This window comes from Athene noctua, chromosome 1, assembly GCF_965140245.1.
Source record: "Athene noctua chromosome 1, bAthNoc1.hap1.1, whole genome shotgun sequence".
In the NCBI taxonomy this organism is placed as follows: domain Eukaryota; kingdom Metazoa; phylum Chordata; class Aves; order Strigiformes; family Strigidae; genus Athene; species Athene noctua.
In genome coordinates this window covers 34,575,593-34,597,971 of record NC_134037.1, presented here as the reverse complement: position 1 = coordinate 34,597,971, position 22,379 = coordinate 34,575,593, and the positions used below count along the sequence as shown (strand labels likewise).

At 44.3% G+C, this 22,379-nt stretch overlaps 1 protein-coding gene across 3 annotated transcripts; it reads left to right on the top strand.

Moving 5' to 3' along the window:
• The first annotated feature begins 2,972 nt into the window (after positions 1 to 2,972).
• On the top strand, positions 2,973 to 22,359 carry B3GAT2 (beta-1,3-glucuronyltransferase 2). Of its 3 annotated transcripts, none has more exons than XM_074895852.1 (4): positions 2,973 to 3,092; positions 15,464 to 15,608; positions 21,565 to 21,713; positions 21,793 to 22,359. In XM_074895852.1, exons 2-4 carry the CDS (start codon positions 15,464 to 15,466, stop codon positions 21,877 to 21,879), a joined length of 381 nt encoding a protein of 126 aa, XP_074751953.1. In that variant the 5' UTR covers positions 2,973 to 3,092; the 3' UTR covers positions 21,880 to 22,359. The 3 variants fall into 3 exon arrangements, with proteins under 3 accessions (XP_074751953.1, XP_074751952.1, XP_074751950.1); XM_074895851.1 differs by lacking the exon at positions 2,973 to 3,092 and adding an exon at positions 3,706 to 4,186; XM_074895849.1 differs by lacking the exon at positions 2,973 to 3,092 and adding an exon at positions 3,706 to 4,405.
• Positions 22,360 to 22,379: the final 20 nt, after the last annotated feature.

Genomic DNA, 22,379 nt, shown 5'->3' with positions numbered 1-22,379 from the left:
AAAATTCAAAGGGAGCTGGGCCAGCCTGTCCCTGCGCTGGGCATGTCCAGCAGCGAGGCTGGGTGGGTAGGTTGGGTCACAGCAGAAGCCTCTAGATGGAGCTTCCTGAGGGGTGGGTGACCCTGAGTGATGGGGGGAGAGAAAAGCAAAAAGAACTGGGTTGTTTTAGAGAAAGTGGAACAGTACATCTATGGCACAGCTATAGCAAACCTCCTGCCATGCCTATCCTTTTCTAGATGTTGGAAAGGCTGAAACCAATGAAGAAGGAAGAAAGTGGAGCATACAATTGCTGGTTAACGTTGCAATCCCTTACAACTGTGTCCAGCCAGCACTGTGCCCCAATTTGTAAAAAAGCCTCTGTGGGCCTGTAGAGAGCGTTCCCAGGGATGAGATTTCTTTTGTATGTACGTGCATATGCACACTTGCACACACACGCTGCTTTCTAGCACTGTGTCAAGCATTCTCCTGACAGAGACAGGCATCTTCCGCTAGTAAGAAGCGCAAGAAACTGAAGCAGAGGTAAGGTTTTTTTAAAACAAATGAAAAATTGGGTGCCAAGTCCTGACACATCTCTGATAAAGATCTTCAGAGAATGGGGGCAGCAATCAGCAATACCGTAATAGATGAGCCAAGTCATAAACTACTGCAAACAAACAATTCTGGGCCAGATCCTGAAGAGAAATGCCTGCCCACACACCCTGATACAACCCAGAATATGCACTGTACTGCATATTGTGTGTGAAACCATAGGAACAGCCTGAATCACACAGTGATTGGTACCATCCATCACAAGTTAGAAACTCGTCCTTTGTTTCAGAGTTGCACCTGAGGCCTCAAATCAAATGTGACAATTTTTATAATAACCACTGCTAAGGTGTTTGGCAGAAAAAAACTGTCTCTGTAGATGGTTTGTCCCCACAAATGGAGTGGTTATTTGACCGGATTCCTCCAATTTCCAAAGGAAGAACATTTTGCTTTGCTTATCAAGGAACAACAGCTTAATAAAAAACATTTGGCTTGTATGTAGTGCCTTCATTATCTTTTACCTTTCCATCTAAGGTAATCTATACGTAAAGCTAACAGAGAGTGCTGCTGCAGTATTTGATATCACACCTGATGTGCCTGACTCATGACCTCCGTGCCTGTTCTGTGTCACATGAAAACATGTTACAACGGTTCTGGGGTAAAAATACAGTTATTGCGGTTTGTTACCAAACAGCCGAATGTCTCATATTGTTATGTTACCGATCTTGTGTACAGTTGGAAGCAGTAAATACTATGTTAGCAAGTGTACAGAAACACATAGTTACCAGCTTTCAAGAATACAATTAAAGAGATGGAAGAACACCAAGTAGTTCACCGGCATATCTCCCTGGTGCTGAGTTAGTGTTTGTACTCCTTCCTAAACTGCTGCAATTACATCTAGCTATTCTAATTGCTGCCTTCATTCAGGTCTTATAGCCATAAACTATTAAGTATTCTCTCTTAGGCTAAGCTCTGAATATGACACGCAAGTCCATGAAAGATAATACTTCTGGATGAAAAATAATATAAATATAAAGCCAGTATTTTCTAATATTATATTATTTTTGGCTATAAAGAATGTCATTCAAACATGTCCATTTGTAACCCTTAGTTTCTAGGTTCTGCCCCAACAGCTTTTTAGGGTCCTGACAGGTTATGATATAATATCTAGAAGTGACTAGCTCTGAATTAACTTTTCCAAATGACTACTGACTTTCAAACGAGAACAAGCAATAGCTTCTTGGTATGTTGCTCTGCTACGTATGTTTGCATTATTTGAATGAATTATCTCTGTAAAAAGGATCGCACTGTAAATGAGAAAACAATGGTAGGTTCAGTCATCAGACAGAGACAGTGTTTAGATGATTGTCCTCTAGATAAACTGCATCAGCACAAAATGGGCAACTGTAATTTCATTTTGGAGACGGTTTTGATTTGAATATATTGAACTATTTATGCTCACTGCATTCCTCCATATTATTTCATTAATCGCATAACAGCCTTTCCACTCCTCCACTAAACATGCTTACTCTAATTAGCTCTCTGCTACACAGATGTTTCCTCATTTAGACGTTCAGTACCTGGTCATGTGTAACCCTCACTTTCACGTGGATTTCAGCTTGTATTACATCACTTCAACGTCCTTTCTGTGTGTGAGCCCTCTGCGTTGATACGTTCTTTTGAATGACAAATTGATCGCAAATAGATGTGAATGATGGATATACATGATGTCCACATAATCTGCATTTGTCGTACCCGTGCAAATGCTAAAGGATGCATACAAAACAGAACCGAAAGGAGCAGTTTAAGCCAAGGAGGCTGCTGTGAAGCCACGACCGATTTCTCTAACGTATGCTATTCCTGCCAATAAGTCAATGTATCGGCAAAGAATCACTCTATTTCTGATCTCAAATAGTCAACGAGTCCGTGAGACCATCATTTGATCCATACGAGGGCAAATGTTTTGGTCAGAGAATTGTGGAGAATTCAGTAATTTGTAAATATTTACTAATGCTGCTCCTCTGTGTTTTTATGCAATACGAAGTTTTAAAAGCATAATTCCGGCTCTAAGTCTTTAGTTATGACAGCAGGGAGTGTTGAAAAATGCATCGGAAACTTCCCTGGAATCCTAGGAAAGGATTTGTAAGAGGTTTTAGATTGTGCATTTCATGTGTGTTGCGGCACCTGATGAATGCCTTTTTCGAGAAATAAAGGCAGGTGGATTACTATGAAATTCTCATACGCGAATGCTTTTTAAAAAGGAGCTCTCTCTCAAGCCCGGCTGATCCGTAGGGAAGCAGTAGGGCAGGGAAAGAGGCAGATGCGGTCCGGCGGCGGGCGGTCCGCGCTGCGCACGCCGCGGGCCCCGGTGCCGCCGTCGGAGACGGGGGACGGGAGGGCGGCACCGCCTGACAGACGCCGAAGAAAAACGAGGGGGACCGCCCGAACCGGCCGCCTCATCGACAACTTCTGACTTCCGCGGAGCTCCAAAATATTTCGCCGTTAAAAACACAAACGACAAACACGAAGCGAGCGGGTGCCCGCCGCCACGAGAAGTAAGCACTGGGGTAAGTACTGGGGCTCGTACTCCTCTGTCACCCCCGGCCCGGCCCGGCGGGCGGCCGGCGCTGTCCCGGAGAGGGCGTCCCGGCCGCCGGCCGAAGTTGCCGCCGGCCGCGGTGCCAGCCGCGGAGGACAGGAGCTTCACCCCCGCCGCCGGCGGCGCCGCCCCCCGAGGGCGCGGAGCTCCGCGGGCCGCAGCCCCCTACCCGCGGCGCCCGGGAGCGGCAGCCGGAGCGGGGCGGGGCAGGAGCCCCCCCGGCCCCCGCCCGCGGGGACCCTCCCTCCCGCCTCCCCGCCCTCCCCTCCCCGCCCCCGCGCACCGCCAGAGCCGCCCGGGGAAGCGGCGGGGAAGGACCGTCTCCCCAGAGCCCCCCCGCCGAGCCCCGGCCGCGACGGCTCGGCGCCCCCCCGGCCCGGCCCGGCGATGCTGAGGGTGAAGGAGGAGGAGGAGGAGGAAGGGCGGCCGCTCGCGGAATAGAGGCGCGGCGGGAGCGGAGCCAGGCACCTGTCCCGCCGGGCCGCCGCAGGGCACCGCGGGGCGCCCCGACCCGCCCCGCCGGCGGCCGCTCTCGCCCGCGGGCGGGGAGGGAGGGAGGGAGGGCTGCCCTCACAGGCCGCCGCCGCCCGGCCGCCCCGCGGAGGAGCGCGGTCGGGCGAGGAAGGGGCAGCCGGGCCGCCCCCCGCGGCCATGCGCTGAGCGCCGCCGCGCCCGTCCATGGGGCGGCGCTGAGGGGCGGCGCGGCGGGAGGGCGCCGGGGGCAGGATGAAGTCGCTGCTCTTCAGCCGCTTCCTCCTGCTGCTGCCCTGGGTGCTCATCGTCATCATCGTGCTGGACATCGACAGCAGCCGGGCGCCGCTGCCCGCCCTGGCCCCCCGCGGCGGCGGCGGCGGCGGCGGTAGTGGGGGTCCGCGGGCGGCGGCGGGGCGGTCGCCCCCCGGGCGGCGGCCGGAGGCGGCGCTGCCCACCATCTATGCCATCACGCCCACCTACAGCCGCCCGGTGCAGAAGGCCGAACTCACGCGCCTGGCCAACACCTTCCGGCAGGTGGCGCGGCTCCACTGGATCCTGGTGGAGGACGCGGCGGCGCGCAGCGAGCTGGTGAGCCGCTTCGTGGCGGGCGCCGGCCTGCCCTGCACGCACCTCCACGTCCCCACGCCGCGCCGCTACAAGCGCCCGGGGCTGCCCCGCGCCACCGAGCAGCGCAACGCCGGCCTGGCCTGGCTGCGGCAGCGGCACCAGCACCTGCCGCCCCCCCAGCCCGGGGTGCTCTTCTTCGCCGACGACGACAACACCTACAGTCTGGAGCTCTTCCAGGAGGTGCGTGCGGGGCGGGGGGCGCGCGCGGCCGCGGCTCCACCGCCGGCCTCCCCTCAGGCGCCCGGCGTTTCCCGCCTCCCCTCGCCTCCCCTCAGGCGCCCGCTGTTTCCCGCCTCTCGCCTCCCTCAGGCGCCGCTCTCGCCGCCGCCCGCCGTTCCCGCCTCTCCTCGTCCCCTCAGGTGCCCGCCGCTCGCCCGTCCCGTCTCGCTGCGCGGGGCTGTGCCGCCCCGTCCCCGCTTTGCGGCGCGCCCGGCGTCCCTCACCCCAAACCCGGGCACGGTCCAGCCCGCTCCGCGGTGCGGACACCTTGCAGCGCCCCGTCCCTCAGCCGGGCTCTCCAGCGCTGCCCGCCCGCGGACACCCCTCTCTTGATTTTAAGTTTCCTCCCCTCCATGCTCCCCCCAACTTTTTAGTGCTGTTTTCTCGCTTTCCTGCCGAGCCAGGCAAGTTTAGGGTTTGTATAAGGGATCCTGTTGTTTTGTCAAAACCGGGGTGAGAAGAGCTCTTCTTTTTTTTTTTTTTTTTAGGCTGAGTCCCTCTCCCTGTAGGGCAAACTCACATCAGGAGTCGCCATCCTTCACGGTTTTTCCTTGGCGCGAATGAATTAATCCGGAGCCGGCTCCTTCACGTGGAGTTGCCCAGTCTTTTTGAAGCCTTTCATTCTCAAAAGTAGCAGATCTTTTGTGTAATGGCTAAACACCCTTTCAGGAGCCTCTTTTGTGAAGGGACCTGGTTTTGTCTTTATTGCAGCCTCTTGGTAAAGGGCTTTGCTCCTTTTCGGTGGGAATTGGCAAGCGCTCGGGAGAGAGGGTATCCAGCTTGCTTTCTGGCTACCCCCTGACAGGAAGGAGGGGTGTTTAATGAGTGGACATAAAACAGCAGAAGAAAGATCATGTACGTCTTCTGTGACAGCTAGAAGAGTAACCTTGGCAGGGAAGCGAGGGAGGGAAACGGAAAAGTAGATTGGCAGCAGACAGGGAGCGTGCAGGACTCCAGACAAACTGCGGTCCGTGTCTTCCGCTGCTGGACAGTACTGTAGTGCTGTACGCCCGTATTCCGCAGTTTGGAAGCATCGTGCTTCCTCCCATGCTTTAGTCAGGAGGTTAAAATTAACACGATACACAGAAGCGTTAAGCACGTGAAATTCCCTAGAGCAAGTTATTTTAGAAATGCTTATGTTCGTTTGTGGTCAGATTCATAATGCATCCCTCTCCGCTCCCGGTAGGTGGGCAGGTGCGGGGTCCCCATTCAGCAGGGGTGCCCTACTTACTTTGCCCATTTGGCATTCAGCACTGAAGCTGCTAATTTGAAGACCTTTGCCTGGAGGCTAAACCTTTGTTGTAATTGATTTTCCTAAAATCTGGCTGTGCTTAGCGCATTATAATGCAGAGTAGTTCCACGTACCCATCTTTGATGTGGTGGGAGTGTCCACCTCTGTTCGGGGATATAAAAGTAATCTCATTCAATCTTAGAGGCTCTGTAAACTGATGCAGAAAATACATTTTGCCACAGTGAGTAGTGTGGGGAAAAAAGATATTTGTAGACGAATCTCCTTTTTGGGGGGACTGCAAGCGTTAGGGACAAGCTAAAGGAACAACATTGGCAGGCATATCCCTTGAGTGACCCACGGCTACTGAAAGGGAGTCAGGTCAGGTTTCTTTTACCATTGCCTGTATTATTCTTCTAATTGCTGTGAATGGTGAAACAAAAAGGTACAAAATACCTCTCTACTCAGTTAGGAAATGCAGGAAAGCAAGGGGATAAATCAGTCTGAAGGGTTAACCTTGAAAATTGCAAGCACAAGGGGCAATCTGTGTTACCATTCTTGCCAGCAAAAGGAAACCTCGGGCATGCAGCTCCGCAGTCCTGAGGCTTCTCTTTCACCAGGGTTCAGCTGCTGGGGAAGAGGTGTTTATTCTGAGCCCTGTATTCGCAAGGAAGCCCACATGCATGAAGGAGTTTTCTGTGTGACATGCGGTGGTTGGAAAGCTCTGTTACAGGAGCAGAGAAGGAGCTTTTGCACCGGTTATTGCTGCAAGTTCCCATGACCGTTTTCTGGGGTGACTAATGAGCTGTATGCAAGGTCTCTGGGACGCCTCTGGTAGTAACTCGCGGAATGCCTTGTCAGCCTGGCAAGGTTAACAGAAGTCCCTTGGCAGGCTTTGCCAACGGAATGTGCCTTTACAAGTGGGAGGTTGGGCTTGGAGAGAGACAGTAGTCTTGTTTTCAGTCGGGGCACTGCTTGAGTGTTGTGGGGATTTTTTCTTGTTAAAAAAACTTCCCTGTCTTTATGGATTCCATCTTGACAGCTCTGTAGTAAATCCCGATCTCTCCATCAGGAATTGATTGATTTATGAGGGTAAACCATGCTTGTCTTCTCCAAGCATGAAGAGAACAGCTTCAGAACACATCGTGTACAGTTGAAATCCAGTAGTAATTCCTGTCATGAAAGCGGTGGCAACAATACCTGAGAGGGAGTGTTTTTCAGTTGGTTACCTGCCAGGAACAGTTGTCCAGATCTGCAGTCATGTAATCCCAAAGGAGGTTTGATAAACTGTAGTCTGCTCACTGGGGAGGGTAGTATAAATGTAGAGGGACAAGACAGGAGCTCTGAATTCTGGTCCTACCACCGTCCTGTGCTGTCTGGGTGACCTTCAGCATGTCACTGACACGGGTCCTGGAACATGTCTGCCCCAAACTGCCAGCAGCAATGTCTGCTTGTATCTGCCCCCAAGCAATTGTGTACATTTGCTGGTTTACGAAATAGTAGGTCTGTGTTCTTTGTAATGGCTTTCTTCTGAGTCAACTGGGTTTCAGTAACAGCAGTGAATGCTTGGGGCGGGGGGGAAGTGGGGGGAACCAACACTAGTTAGGATCATAAAGCCAGCATGAGAGAAGCATTGACATCATAAAGCCAGCATGAGAGAAGCATTGACGTTAGGGGTGTGTTTCACTCGGAGGTCGGAAGAGTGTTACTACAGGGTAGAAGGCGTGCCAGGGAAGTGCACGTCAGTGAAGGATTATGTTTAAGGCAGCTTCTTTGCTGTGGGTTTCCCTAGTGCCCTTATAGAATACAGAGCCTTTTTAACAAAGCAAAATCAGCAAAGTCTTTACTGTGAGTGGACGTGTATAAACCATAACGGCGTGATCAAAAAGTAGCATGCTTTGACGTGAAATGTCATGGGATGCTTCTGAGAGCTTTTGATGAGTAAATTCTAATCTCTGTCCAAAGTAATTCTGTCTGGTACTTATAGGAATGAGTACTTATATTTGATATGGAGTGAGCTGGGCTCAATAGACCTGGGTAAAATGTGTTTCATGGAAATCAGGAAAAGAAAACCCCAGCTTACAGTAGCGCTTTGCTGAAAAATGTTACCGTCTTTAGCAAATCTGGAACCCTCTAGTGCTGTTTATAATTGTCTTTTTTCCTAAAACATACAATGGCATGGAGGTGTATAGCTTAGTTTTGGCTAGCAAAACTGTGTCCTCAAAGTCAAACGGGACAGGGTGTGAGCCAGTTTAGTGGTCCTTCGTAGAGTAAGGTGGAGAGCCTGTTTTTTCCTTCTGCTGCTACAGTGCTGAGTATCAGCATTGGCTCAGCTGAGCATTTTGTTAGGAAAGGCTCACCTTCCCTGGAAAGGCTTCGGGGAAAGGACTGATCTGTTCAGCAACTGTGAAATTCTTTAGAGTACTAAGTGGGGCTGCAGCAATGGTGAAGAAGTATCTCCAGGAGTGGAGGTGTGGCTTTTAAATTATTCTCAACTCTTTCTGCTTGAGAGTATAATTAATGGTGGTCAGGTGAAAAATCATGCTTTTGCTTTAATACCAGTGGTTCTGGCATATTGTATTTTGTCGTTTATCATTTGGGGATCCAGACCTCAAAAATAATTATACTTTTTCTGCCCAGGTATGGTCTGCTCACCTGGAGGTGTCCATCTGCATCTCTCCATCAAAAACAGTCTGCTTTCTGAAAACACCTTTTATCAGTTGAACGTCAGCCTGCATTTATAATTAAGCCACTGAGAGGCCTGAAATCCCAACTACTGTATTTGATGTGCTTTACAGATGTTTCTACATGAATCATTATAACTTCTGTTTTTTACTATAGGCTGTTCTTTTTGGAGTGACTCTGTTATAGTTTTTGTTGCATTTGTGCTTCATCTTATACCTGAATGCAAGTTATTGTAATATTGTGACTGATGCCTAGCAACTGCCAATTTCATATTTTTAGACTTCCAGAAAGAAAACCTTAGATAAAGTTGGCATTCCACCTTCATAGAGAGAGTTTAAAAACGAGATTAGCCTAAGCACTGGAAACTGAAGACAGACATATCAAAGTTCCACTTCCCTTAACTCTACACATCATTCACATGTTTCTACATCTCAGGCGTTTTCTCTGCTCTTTCTGTATTTCGAGTAGTTGGCCAAAGGCCACCACTTCCTTGGTCCATGTTTGGATATGTGTGCAGGTTGGAGGAATTAGTGCTGGAGGTCCCCTCTGCTGTTGATTGTGCAGACTCCCCTGAAACCTTTCAGGGTGAGGGGTGAACTGCTTAAGAAGTACAAAGAACTCCTTAAGTAAAGGTCTTCAACATGCATGAGGAAGTGAGCTTGCTCACTGCCACCCCTAGCCCTTTGGTCATCAGTGTCTAAAATTCCATCGCAAGATTTGCTAGGTGCCTAGAACATGCCAGTACAACATATACCACTACCCTCTCGGAGTGTAAGTCAAGGATTTGCAGACTGGGGCTCCTGAGAGGAACCCACACTTTAAGGTGTGGTCCAAAGACAGCCTTGCAGCATGGAGTTCAAAGTAAATCACAGCCTTAATTGTCATTTTGAAGGGAAAAATAATCCAAGCTTTTATTTAATATCTTAGCAGTTAACCCTGTTGTTCACTGAGTTGGGGACCAGAATTCAATTTGCTGTAGCTGTTGCCTGCACGAGAACGCCCTGACTATGATGGTAGAGTTGGAGCTGGAAAGGAGGTGGGAGGAAAGAGAGCTCAGCCTCTTCTGGAGTTGAGGTAGTCTTTAGAGATTACTCAAGTTTCACAGAACCACAGAGAAGGTTGAGAATATGCTAGGTGAAGAGGACAGTCAGCTGGATCACTCTTTGCAGGAGTAAATTAAACATCACATTAAACAAAAATTCCCTCATATTTTGAAGGTATGCTATTGCTTATGTAGTGGCCTATATTGCCCAGGTAGGATCATCCTCAAATCAGCCAAATGGCAACAAAGATTCATGTAAAACAGAGGAAAAAATAGGAAAGATTTTGCCTTGGCTAATGGGTGTGACCTTCTAATTGAAGGTTGGGGCTGTCCAACTCTGGTAATGTTCATAGTGGCACTGTAGAGCAGAGGGCAAGTTAAGTTGTACAAGCGATTCAGATTGAAAACATTATCTTATGTCCCTGCTCTTCACTTTCCCATGAGGTGTGTGTGAAGGTAGCAGATATTCTAATGGCCCTTAACAGTTTGTAGCCCGAAAACTCAAACCCCTGCTACTAAAAATAAAACAGAAATACTTGCAGGCATTGCATGTCACACAAGCTTCAGTTTTCCCGTGATAATCTTTGTAAAATATTTTGAGAGCAACTTAGAAAAGACATTACAGAAGAGGTGAATATTTACTATTTATTCCACCTTTGACTAGGGAAGGCTTAGTGCTCGTTTGATAACTTTTGCATAACTATCCTAATCTTTATACACTGTATTAAGCTAACTTCTGTGTATTTTTAATGGATATATTTATGCAAAAGATGTAAAAGTAGTATAAGTGATTCTGTCTCTTAAAACATGAAGAACTTTTGTTGTACCTCTTGGAGATGGTTGGAAAAATCCCATTTTTGCTATAGCCTTAAAAATAGCATTTGGTAGTCCAGACAGAATTAAATATTAGCTGGCAGTCATTAGTTATTTTCTTCATAATAAAAAAGGATCTAAATATGAGTTAGCAGTGCATTAAATACCTTTCTAGTATATAAATGATTTAAGAATACATGACAGATTTTAAATGCACACTGACATTCCCCTCGCACACAGATGCATAGTACCTGTGTTAAAGAGGCTGCGTTAGAAAAGGCTGGTAGAGTAGCAATGCAATATTTAAAAATGAGAGGAAAGGGTGACCAAAAAAAGCTGTTTGAAACAGACCTATCCAAGTGAGTGACTCTGGTTACAAAGTACCAAACAGTGTCAGTTTCTGGCTTTGACAGCAGTCTTTTTCTCACCTGTGAAACTGATACTGTTACTATGAAATTAGTTACGAACAGTCAGCAGCTCTTCAGTGAACACAACCTCGTAGAACAACAGAAAGTAGGATGAGAGTAAGAATTAGTAGAAGGGCTAAAAGGAAATAATGAACAGCAAATGTTTTGGAAGTCTTCCCAATCCAGAGAAACTGGCTCTTAACCGCTTTACTTAAATTTAGTACAGTCTTCTCCTGTAGGGAAACAATACTGATATTTGTGCCCAAGGATGTGGGTATAATTTAGAAGCATTAAACATTGTATCTGATATGTAAAATGTTGCTTGACAGAAGGGGAAATTAATCTATCCTCCCTCTGCAAGCTTTCTAATAATGAGGATGGTGAAGCACTACATCAGATCACCTGTGAGTGTTGCAGAGAAAGCTAGATCAGTGACTGACAATTTTTTGGATTTGTAGACCCTTTCTACAAGTTTTCCCATGGAGGCATACCCTTTTTACAGTGAAGTTTACTGACAACAAACTTGCTTTTTGAAGTTACTCTCCTCTAAGCGTCAGAGTCCCTGAACCACAAAAGCTACTGGGACAGATTTTCTCCTTTTTTTACCTCTACCTTTTTTTACCTCCTTTGAAGCAGTGGTAAGTAGGGGCAGAAGCTCCATTTAATGCCTAGGTAAATGGGCATAGCATCACTGAAGCTGAGCTATCCCTGACTTGTAGGGCAGTTGTGTAAGTTTTGCTGAAGCAGAATTTGGCTTTAAATGACCTATGAGTAATGCAAGATGCCTGTGAGAGAACTGATAGGGAACCTGGATGTGCCTGTGCTTTAGCCCCTAACATTTTCCCCTGTTGAAGAGTTGTAGTGAAGGAGCTCTAGATCCTGTCTTTGTTAATAATGAATCTGAATTTTGCATACAAATATGCTTGAGTCTTCCTGGGATGGGGTGTGTGTGTGTGTGTGCGAGCCTGAATGATAATCTATAGCCTGACCAGTACAGATCACAGATTACACAGGGGTTGAAGTGACAGAGAAACAGGGGGAGGAAAAAAGCTTACTCTGTGTGGCAGCCAGGTTTGCATTTGCAGAGATCTTTGAATCCTGAATAGAAGCTCATTAACATCATGCTGCAAAAACACTAGGATGGTTGTGCCAGTCTGGAAGTCTTTTCACTGTAGCAAGTATGGCCACGTTTCCTCCTGTCTGTCATTTGCCTTCATTCCCCTTGGGCTTTTATATTTTATTACTGGCTTGGTATCTTCCCTATCCATCAGTCCAGTGCATCCCATTAAGCAGCTTTTCTTGATTGACTAATGAGATGCTATTTTTGGCAATGCTTTTATCACTGTCTTTTATTGCTCAGCTACATTTTCTGCATTTTCACTTGTTATTCTTTAGTGGTTTCTCTATTGCTACTGTATTTACTGTTCTATACCCATCACCTCACTGAGATTTCTTTGGTCTGTTGTTACTCCTCTCTCCTGTCACTTTCTCACCTACTCCTTGCCACTTGTGTCCCCACCATTTCATTCAGGTTTGTTCTACCATCTCACAGGATCCTTTTCTCATCTTCCCCCATCCAGTACCTCACTCTCCCCCTATGCCCAAGACTTCCTTTCAAATAATCTAAAAGTAAATAGAGGACAAAAGCATTTCCAGAGGGAGATTCATCCTACCTTAAGATAGCTGTCTAAGCCAGGCAGGATGAACCACGTCAGTAGGTTCCTATCTCTGTTCATTAACTATTGAAGTCTAACTAGGATAGACCAGATGCTAACTTACAGAGAGTTAAGTGTAAGTAAGATGAATACCATTCATGTAAGCTACTAGAACTTAAAACGCTGAGTATTAAGACAGCCTGTGCTACCGCACATTAAAATGACAGATAGAAGAGTAATTTAGGAGGCTGTTTGTAAGTTATAGGATTTTGGCAGTTGTTTAACCCACACCAATAATGCTATTTAGAATGAACATGTTTTTGAATTGCCTTTTTGTGTCCCAGTGATTAGCAGCATCAAATTCCAGATGCAAGCTGGCCTTTTAATCCCCCTAATAGCTTTCTCCCCATCATGCATAATACAACCTTAACACATCAGTATGTTAACTGCAGTAATGCTATTCTCTGAAGATTAGAAGAAATATTCCTACTTTCATCTGCCTAGTATATCCTGAGGCTGTAAGGTATTTCAGAATTAGCATAAGTACTGGTCTAGATGTGTTCTTTCAGCTTTTACTTAAAGGGATTGCTGTATTCTTGACACCTGCTTATTTCATTCTCCAAAAATGTAACCTGTGAGAATAAAGAAAGTAACGCAAGGACAAAATACAGAGCTCTGTAAAGGGTTACGTACTTCCTTCTGATGCATGGTGACTTTACTGACTTAACTCATAGACACAGAGATAGACCCAAGACTGTAGTAATTAAAACTTCTTGGGTCATTTCATGCTGGTTTCCTGAGGTCAGTGAGATACTTTTCATTGACAAGATTCTCCTGCACATTGTATAGGTAAAGGATTAATGTAAATCAGTCTGGTTCTGCTAGCATAAATGCTGATGCTGCTGTTGACCCAATTCAGAAGTCTCATGTGATCTGGCTCAGATTGCAGTACAGCTGCCCAAATGTTTACCGTGAGGAGAAGCAAGGTCTGGGCTTACCAGGCACTAGCTATTCTCTTGTAGTTATAGTGTACCTGCCCTTGTCTTACGGCATTATGTTTACCATGGGTGCAGGCAGTTGGCACAGGGTAGCTAAAATGCAGTAAATCAGTACCCTAGTAATGGGTTCAGGTATCTGTACTCTCCAGTAGGTATTAATGGCAACACAAAAAAGTTAGTGGGCATCTGTGTTCCTCCTGTGGTTAATTCTGGTGTAGTGGACTTGGGTGTACATGGCTTGATAGTGCCCTTGGAAACCTATTGTAAATGTGCCTGTGTAGACAAGCCCAGCAGGGTGATGCCCTGTGTTTGGATGTTAATAAAAAATTATGAAATAGATGTATCATTAAAACCAGAGCTAAAAGATCTTCGTGAGGCTTGACTGATTTCCATATCCAAGTAGCTAGTTGCTAACTGCATTTCGTCAATGGAAGAGTGGGAGAGGTTGGAAAAATAAGCAGGGAGAAGTTACAGACAAACACATTTCACAACATAACAATAACCTGTAGAGGTTCATGGTAGTCTCTTGCTGGCAGTTCAATAGTCAGTGGTTTGGACAGAATACTTGTCATGAGAAACCCATATATTGCCAATTGTATACGTAGCTTGTTCTTACCCAGTACAGGCTGCTGCTACTGAGTGAGAAGGTGTGACTTGCTGCAACAGTTATTAGGGTGGAAGTGAGAAAATTTTGCTAAACAAATGTAAAGATACACACAGGACTGGACAGAGAAAAGGTACATGCTTCTCTTCTGTGTGTACGTACATATTTGTGGATTTTAAAATATATATTTCATGCTTTCCCTATGTGAAAGTTCTCCTAAGAATCTGCTAATATTTCTAGCTTAGAATGTGAACCAGAGTGACATGACATCTTTGTTTTTTCTGGTGCGTCTTCTGGGAGTCTAGATGATATGCATGATAAATCTTTCACCTTGGCAGAAAAAGAGGGAAGTGTTTAATATTTAAACAAGGTTGTCTTTTACTTCAACATCTATCGATAGGGGACTGCAGTTACAAATATGTAAAACTGTGTTTGCTTTTGCTAACAGGAGTGCTTAGAAGCAGAAAGGGATAACCTTTCCTTAAGGAATAGGCCTCAACTACAACAGAAGGCAAGAGATTGTTTCAAAAATTGATCAAGTTAAGCCCATCTGACAGTGAAATATTTGCTTAAATAGGACCATATTTAAGCATAGTAGTTAAAAGAGTGGCTTTTGAACCAGTGTGGTTAAGCTGTGCAGGTTGCTGTGTCCATGCACTCATCATCTTGAGTTCTCATGCCAGACTGTCAGTGATTTTCCCATGGGGAGCAGCGTGTCAGGGTTCATGTCATGTTACCTTCTGTTTACTGAAGAAAAAGGTCTACTAACCAGTGAGCAGAATTCACCAACTCAGTCATGCGTGCTTTTTGCTAGAGCTTCCTCTGGGTTAGATGAGGACCATGTTTCCAGAATTGCAGTTAGTTACATTAACACCATTGGGAAAAACTCCTGTTACTGATGGCAAACTAGCAGAAACATCCTGTCTGACCCGCTTTCTGTCCTTCTCAGAAACTTAGCAGAGCTTTTCAAGAGAAAAAGTAGAAGGTAAAAAGGCTTGGCCAAAACTTAAATCTTTGTGAGCCTTTAATAGATCTGAGCTGCATCTATCGTACAAATCTGCATGTTGCAGGTAGGGGAAGGGTTGTATGTCACAATGTACTCAGTGTATTTGTTACCAGTCTCAAATTAATTGTGCTTGTTTTGATGAAGTGTGTATTTGTTAATCATTATTATAATATCCTCTCTTGCTGGGCTTGTACAATACCTCAGCAATCTACAAAATAAGCCCACTGCAAGAATGCTATAGTCTTGCAGATAAAAAAGATCTGCTACACCTTTGAAAACCCAAATAAACAAGAAAACACTGGTTTTTAATGGCTTTTAGAATTTTTATTTAAAAAATAATACAAATAGGGTATTTTCAGTAGAACTGAGGTGCCTATGGGCTAGAGAGCTGGAGATTTCACAGAAAATGAGTGGGCACGTGCAGCTTTCAAAGACTCACTCTGTGGGGCTGAAATCTGTAAGCTAGAATTGCTTTTAAATACCTAGTCTTGATGATTAATGTGTAGGCCTTCCACCAATACTTACAGAAAGAGCCTACTAGGAAATCGTGCATGCAGTCACACTGTGCCCGCCTCTTGCAGATGCGCACGACCCGCAAAGTGTCGGTATGGCCCGTGGGACTGGTAGGAGGACGACGGTATGAGCGCCCAGTCGTGGAAAACGGCAAAGTTGTCGGCTGGTACACTGGCTGGAGAGCTGACAGGCCCTTCGCTATTGACATGGCAGGCAAGTACCAAGTTTCATGATACACGAATGTTTCTCATAATGACTGTTCTTCCATTTTTTTAATGAGTGGAACAGAAGCATTTCTCGGCATAAGCAGCTTTTAAAACTTGTGAAGTGCAGCCACTGTATGTAGCCCTTTAGCACTAAATAGCCTAGAAGTCTTAGCTTGCACATCTCATCTAATTAAGTTGCTGCTTGGTGATATCTGAACTTACTTTCACTTGTTTTTAATTTTATGCGGCAACTTTTTTTTTTTATATTGTATAAATTGTTTGTCTGAAACAAATTGTAAATTAATTCATCCAATTAATTTTTGCAAGGAGCCCCTGCCTTTTCTTGTGTCATCAATCTATACCAGGCAGTATAAAAGCAGACCCTTCTTAGACTTCATGTTGTAAAAAGCTACTTTATAATTGACTTACTCATTTTTTTAATTGTTTATTTGGAATGACGGTGATGACTGTAGATGGCTATAGTTTGAAACACTGCCATGAGGGAAAACCAGCTCCATTAGGAGCATTACCTGCTCATACTTTTACTGAAATCATGGAAGGGAGAGTTATAGGGACAAAGATACAAGTGTGGAGAGTACAGGAAGTCATTGTGGATCCACAAACAAAGAGTTACTACTTTTATTAGTTTTCAAAAAATAACTGAAGAAATAAATTACATTTTTAATTTCAGCAGGGAGAGAAATGGATGCTGTGAAAGCTGGTAAAAAATGGTGTTAAGTTTGCATCTTCGTTACCCTCAGAAATACGATGGAAGGGCACAGGCAAAGAGTGGAACCTGTAAATCCAGAACTGCATAGGCATCTGAACAGGGGCAGTCTACAGGATGAGTGTTAACACTCAGTTTTCCACTCTTGCCCCCTGCCCGCTGACTCCCCAACATGCCCCTGGGGACTTGGAGGACTTGTTAGCAAACCAAAGTTCATGCTGTAGTACATCACTGGCAATCCTCCATCTGCTGGCACCAAATATACAAGCAATTTAGGTTTACACCATATACTGCACATAACGAAGATCAAGGATCTCTTTTGAAAATATTACCCGGAAAAAAAAAAAAAAGGTGCATATAAACTGTTCAGCTGTCTACAGCTGTTTATAATTAATGTTCTGATTCCTAAGGCAGGGTAAGGAGGCTCTCTTTGGTTTACAGAACTATCTTTTTGTAGTGACTTTCACAAGGATTTGGTCATGAGGCTGGGTGTGAAAAAAATGACTGCTTAAAAGGTTTGGGACCACTGGTTTAAGTTGTGGCTGTTCAGAGGAAGCGCATCCCCGCTTTTAAGCACATAAACTTATTCTGGACTCCAAAATACAGGGCCAAATTCAGATCTACTGCAAGTGGAGACAGGTCCTGCTGATTTCATTGGGATCAGCTCAAAGACCCTACCTGGCCAACTTCCCTTGATTCTTCTTTGAAATGTACTCACACAGAGCAATCACATTAGATCAGTTCAGTAAACATTGGTTATTTCTTTTGGGAAGTTTGTGACTGACACTGCTATTCTCCAATGCTAAATTGCATTCAGAAAGCAGAGTAGCTGTGCTTCTGCTCTGGTAACCAACATACCATATGAATTAGTTCTGGTGTTTTTTAAGTTCCACCTCAGTTTCAACTGTAGGTGGGTTCTTAGAGTTTGACACAGACTTCTTTATCACCAGGGAAGAAAAGTAAGAGAGAATTGTGTGATGTAAGTAAAAAGTGACATAGATTCTGAGGTAGGCAATGTGTTGTTTATTATAGGCACGATTTAAAATCTTGTATATTAAATGATGCTGTTAGTGATTTACTTTTGCCTTGTTCCCAGTGCCAGAGGTTTTGACCACCCCTGAGAACAAGTTAGATTGCGATTCTCCTAATGCCAAGCTTGTTCAAGGAAAACAGATGCATGTTTTACATTAGCATTCCAGGAGCTAGTTCAGTCATAGAGATTAATCCATGCCTGTCAATCACTGGGCAAGCAGATTTTGGACTTGTGGTCCAGAGCTCATCCACTGTGCCCTAATTCTGCTAGGGCCCAAGGAAGCACCTTTTTTTTTTTTTTTTTTTTTTTATTTCACTATAGTTACGAGATCTTTAGTAAATCTCATACTTCTTCTGGTTCTCTGACGAAAAAAAGGTAGTCTACTACAGACACTGCAAAGCATGGCATGTTTTGTCTGAAAGAGCCACTGCTGGAAATCACAAGTACAAACAAAAAAATTCTGAGTGGCTATGGCAGATGCCACGCTCAAAGCCACCCCCCAACCACCCCTCCATCAAAGGGTAACAGCTATTTTAAATGTTGAGTTTAAAATAGAGAGCCTCTTATATGGTGAATTAACTGTCAGCAGATGCCTTTATTGTGAACTAGAAGAACTCCTGGTTGAGCATCCCTGCCTTATTGCAACCCAAATAATACATCACAGGGGGAAGATAACTTGAACAAAGCAGACCCCAAGCCATGGCATGTTCAACAAGCCAAAGGTACTACCTTGAACTGTGTGGAAACCGGCATATCCATTTCAACATTAGCACTGAGCATTAGCATTTATATGCTCTGGAAATGATAAACACTCCCAGTTTCTAGCTTGCCTTCAGCTACTCTCCTATCTAGAGCATTCAGGAAGCAAAGGCATTAATCACAGAAAAAAAATCTGTAAAGACCAGCTCAGTCTAACTGGATGAAGAAGAATGGTTCTGCCTTTTAACAGAAGCTATTGATCTAACACAAGTCAAGGTGTGAATTAACAGAAACAGCTTCTGTAGAAAGAAGCACAGATGTAATCTTTGTCACGTCTCCCAGGTATCTTGTCCTCCAACAAATTAAGTCTTATCTAGGTGGCTCTTAGCCAATTAGATTTAATTTACAGTCTTTCATTAAAACACAAAAAACCCCAAAACACCTTTTCACACTCCAGCTATGAAACTGTCCTGTGGCATTTCATGTGAACTTAGGCCAGTATGACCTTGTAGAAAGAATGATCACACAAAAGAACTGTATGTGTGTAACACTGTTCAGTTATGCTATGCTGGAGACAGTAATCCCAGATTAATACCTGTTTGGGGATAGAGTTCAAAGTAACAGTGTGTTTTCATCTATTACCACAGGATTGTTATCTCCTGAGTAAAATAACTAGCACTAGTCTGGTCAAAACCCGAGCCATTTTCTCTCTTTTTGATGCCAAAATGATCCATCTGTGATAAAAGTCAACTGAAAGTTGTCACCAGAAAATGCAGTCTTTCTGGTCTATCTACATAAATACAAAATGTCATACATGTGAAATTAAAGCAGTTATAAAGCAGAGCTGAAGAACCAGAGAGCCAGGAGATAAATCTTCTTGAAATATTTTACCTCTTCAAGTTGCTGCTTTATTGGATTTTTTTAAGAAGCAAAGACTGCATGGCTACTGATCAAGGACACAAACCTCAGGCCACAGGCCAGACAGCGCACAGTAGTCCATGTCCTTGCCACGTACAACACTCAGTTTAATAGTTTGACTTTTATTTGATGCCTGAAAACACAGGGGATTTTTGATAGTGCCCTAAAATGGTGATTTGCAATAGCAAGGACACGTGTTACATGCAGCGGGCATGGCACATCCGAAGATCTGTGTATAGGAAAAATCCACCCTCAGAACTGAATCCAATTTTCTCAACAGGGGAGCAAACTTGGCAACAAGGTAGTGTAGGAGAAATTAACGTATGGATAAGTATGGGCTATGGGGGCTGGGGAGCCAAGCTGAGACACACAAAGATCAGCAGAAAATGTGTCTGTGTTTTCTGCCTAGAATGGGATTCCTGCTCCACTCTAAAAACTAGGACACTCCATTAATTTTGGTGTTCACTTAATTTTCTCCTTTATGGATGACCATCTTAAATCTTACAAATTAGATCTTAAAATCTTTTTAAAAAGAAACGGCAGTGCACACAGCTATCAGGGCTCCAACAGCGCTTTCCCTTGCAAAGCAAATATGGGAGGGGGGTGTGTGTGTGTATGCAAAATATCAGCCACATTAATGCCCAGTTGCACAAAAAATGTATAGTTTGTTCTAATTGAGAAAGAAAACCAAAACAACCCTAACCAAAAATACTTAAGCAGGTGAGTTTGTTCATCAGTGATAGGTCTACGGTTATCTTTCAAGGTGCAGAAAGCTAGCTTTCTCTTGCTGAGGGAGTTTAAACTCAACCTCAGCTCTTCACAAATGAATACACGTGGCTACGAACAGCACTGGTCTGGCGCCCACCCTGCGCTCCTGCACAGCCAGGCTACAAGTCATAGGAAGCAACAAAAGCCTGTAGCCTGCTGAAGACAAACCCCTACCTGGGAAGAAAAGTCCCAGCTGCCATTCTTTTGCCTGGTACTGCTTGCCTAAACGCTGCAGCTGCAGCAGAGAACAGCTGGATCCCAGCACTGCTGTAAGCAGGTGGTGCAGTCTGCAGAGCAGGAGCCGCAGAGCTTATCCGCACGGAGCGAGGACAGGCTACAGCCAAAGCCTTGCACCTCCTGCAAGTCTTTTATTCACTACTCAGCAAGGTGTGGATAAGCCCTTTCCATCCAGACACCTACTTTTTATCTTAGGCAGGATATAATGTGTAAAGTTAAACGTATTTTCTTCAACCATGTCTGTCAGTGAACTGTCACCTCAGTTTACATCCAACCCCTAGTCTTCATCTGCAGTGTCCAAATCTTTATTTAAAAAAAAAAAAAAAATTTACTTTGTGGTGTCTTCCTGTGCTTTGCTACAAGCAAAAGGACAATGGTTAAAATAAAAGTGTGTTTTCAGTGTGCCTTCTTCACGTGCGATACAGTAATTGCCTCCTTATATTTTCCTGTTTAAAAGGGTCCCATAAAAGCCACAGCTACTTTCAAGGAAAATATAGTAGCAAGGTAATTCTAGTAAAAAAGGGGACAGATTTATATGTCATTAGAGAAAGTTATACTCATTTTTAAATGAGAAAATTTTAATACTGGCTTTAGAATTAAATGTTCTTGTAGTTTTCCAGAACAGATGTCAAAAACATTACTTCTGCTGTTATAAAGGGACAGCTGGAACCACTCTGAACTGACAAAAAACAGATTCCTTTGGTAGGCTGGGCAATTAGACATAAGGAGTTACAAATGTAATTTTTCTTTACAAGTATATCAGTGGAGTTTTGAGTCATACTTAAAGAAGCATACATGCGCCTGAACCTTGCTGAATGAAAACTGGAGAGTTCTATAAATAATGGCAAATTGGAGATTCATGAGAGCTGCTTCAGAGAGGGTGAGTTTGTTCAAACTAGTGATTTCTCAGTTTGCAGTCTCCCTAATGTACGTTGTTAGAGGAATGCAATGCAAAGAGGGGCATGTGCACCCACGCAGCCCTTTCAGCCGTGCTGTGCAACGCACAGATCAGCCACAGACTGTCTTTGCAGATCACCAGTGATGAAATGATTCACAAGTCCACAATAAGTACACCGTGTGCAAGGCAAAATATTAATATGACTTGTTTTTCATCAACAATAGTTAAAGCTCTCTAAAGATCACAGTTGTTACATCCAAGTAATATATTTTAACCTTTTTTCTGACTTTCCCCTTTAAACCTAGAAGTTTTTGTACAGTATAAATTTTATACATTTTATTTTAAAATTCAGTTTTATTGCTTAATTAAAAGTAGAAAGGAAGGATAGTCCGAGATCCTAGCAACAGCTGACTTTTCGGGCAAAAGCTGATGTTTTCTACATGATGGGAACTTGATTAAACGTGTTGAAAATATGGTGCAATTAAAAAAACATTTTGTTTTGCACCTGCAGGGCAAAACAAAACAATGTAGAAAGTACAAACCTACAAATATTGTGTATCTATATAATCAAATTTACACATATTTAAGAAGAACATGGGACATTTCTAGGCTTAAGTGTAACTTGCAAAAAATGTAAAGCCTGAAGGTTTTTCTTAACACTTTTCCCCCCCCCTCTCTCCAAGGATTTGCTGTGAGTCTTCAGGTGATTCTGTCTCATCCAAAAGCCGTATTCAAGCGTCGTGGTTCTCAACCAGGAATGCAAGAATCTGATTTTCTGAAACAGATAACAACAGTGGAGGAACTGGAGCCAAAAGCAAACAACTGCACAAAGGTACCGATTTCCACACTTACTAAAACGCTTTCATATCATCTCTGTGGATGGCTGTACTAACACAAATGGTATTTTCTAGGTTCTTGTATGGCACACACGAACCGAAAAAGTAAATCTAGCTAATGAGCCAAAATACCATCTGGACACAGTCAATATTGAGGTATGATCTGGAGACACAGCTGCACAGGAGGCACAGTACAACGGATGTGTCAGAAGGGGTTCGAATTCAGCCAGTTAAGAGAGTCTACGTCTGTGTGAGACCTTGTACTAGTCATCTGACGGACTTCTGTGGAAACAAAAGGAAGCTGTCAGATACTCTGATCAGCAAATCAAGAGGCTGTGCTTTGTTCTAACTCATTTGCATGCATTTCTGAACTCTCGTCTTAATAAACTGACACTTACCTTTGTTTTAAGGCTGTTTCCACATAGTAAAAGCAATCAAAGAGAAACACGGCTGCAATGGAGTGTTTTCCAAATCATCATTTATGTATATACTTTTTGTATTTATCCAGCTTAATGGTGTAATTATAAACTGATTTAACTCACAAACTGTTAATCTAAATATTTGCATAGATGGACCTTCCACACTGAACACGTTTTCCTTCATTAAAAGTAGACTTCTTAAACAAATAGCGGTCAAATAGGTCATACAATAATGAAATAAAA

Excerpts from the sequence above, each read along its gene's own strand:
- B3GAT2 (XM_074895849.1), top strand. The coding sequence starts at position 3,851 with ATGAAGTCGCTGCTCTTCAGCCGCTTCCTCCTGCTGCTGCCCTGGGTG. Across the intron at positions 4,406-15,463 it reads GTCTGGAGCTCTTCCAGGAG|ATGCGCACGACCCGCAAAGT; the intron begins GTGCGTGCGGGG and ends CGCCTCTTGCAG. Across the intron at positions 15,609-21,564 it reads CTTCGCTATTGACATGGCAG|GATTTGCTGTGAGTCTTCAG; the intron begins GCAAGTACCAAG and ends CCTCTCTCCAAG.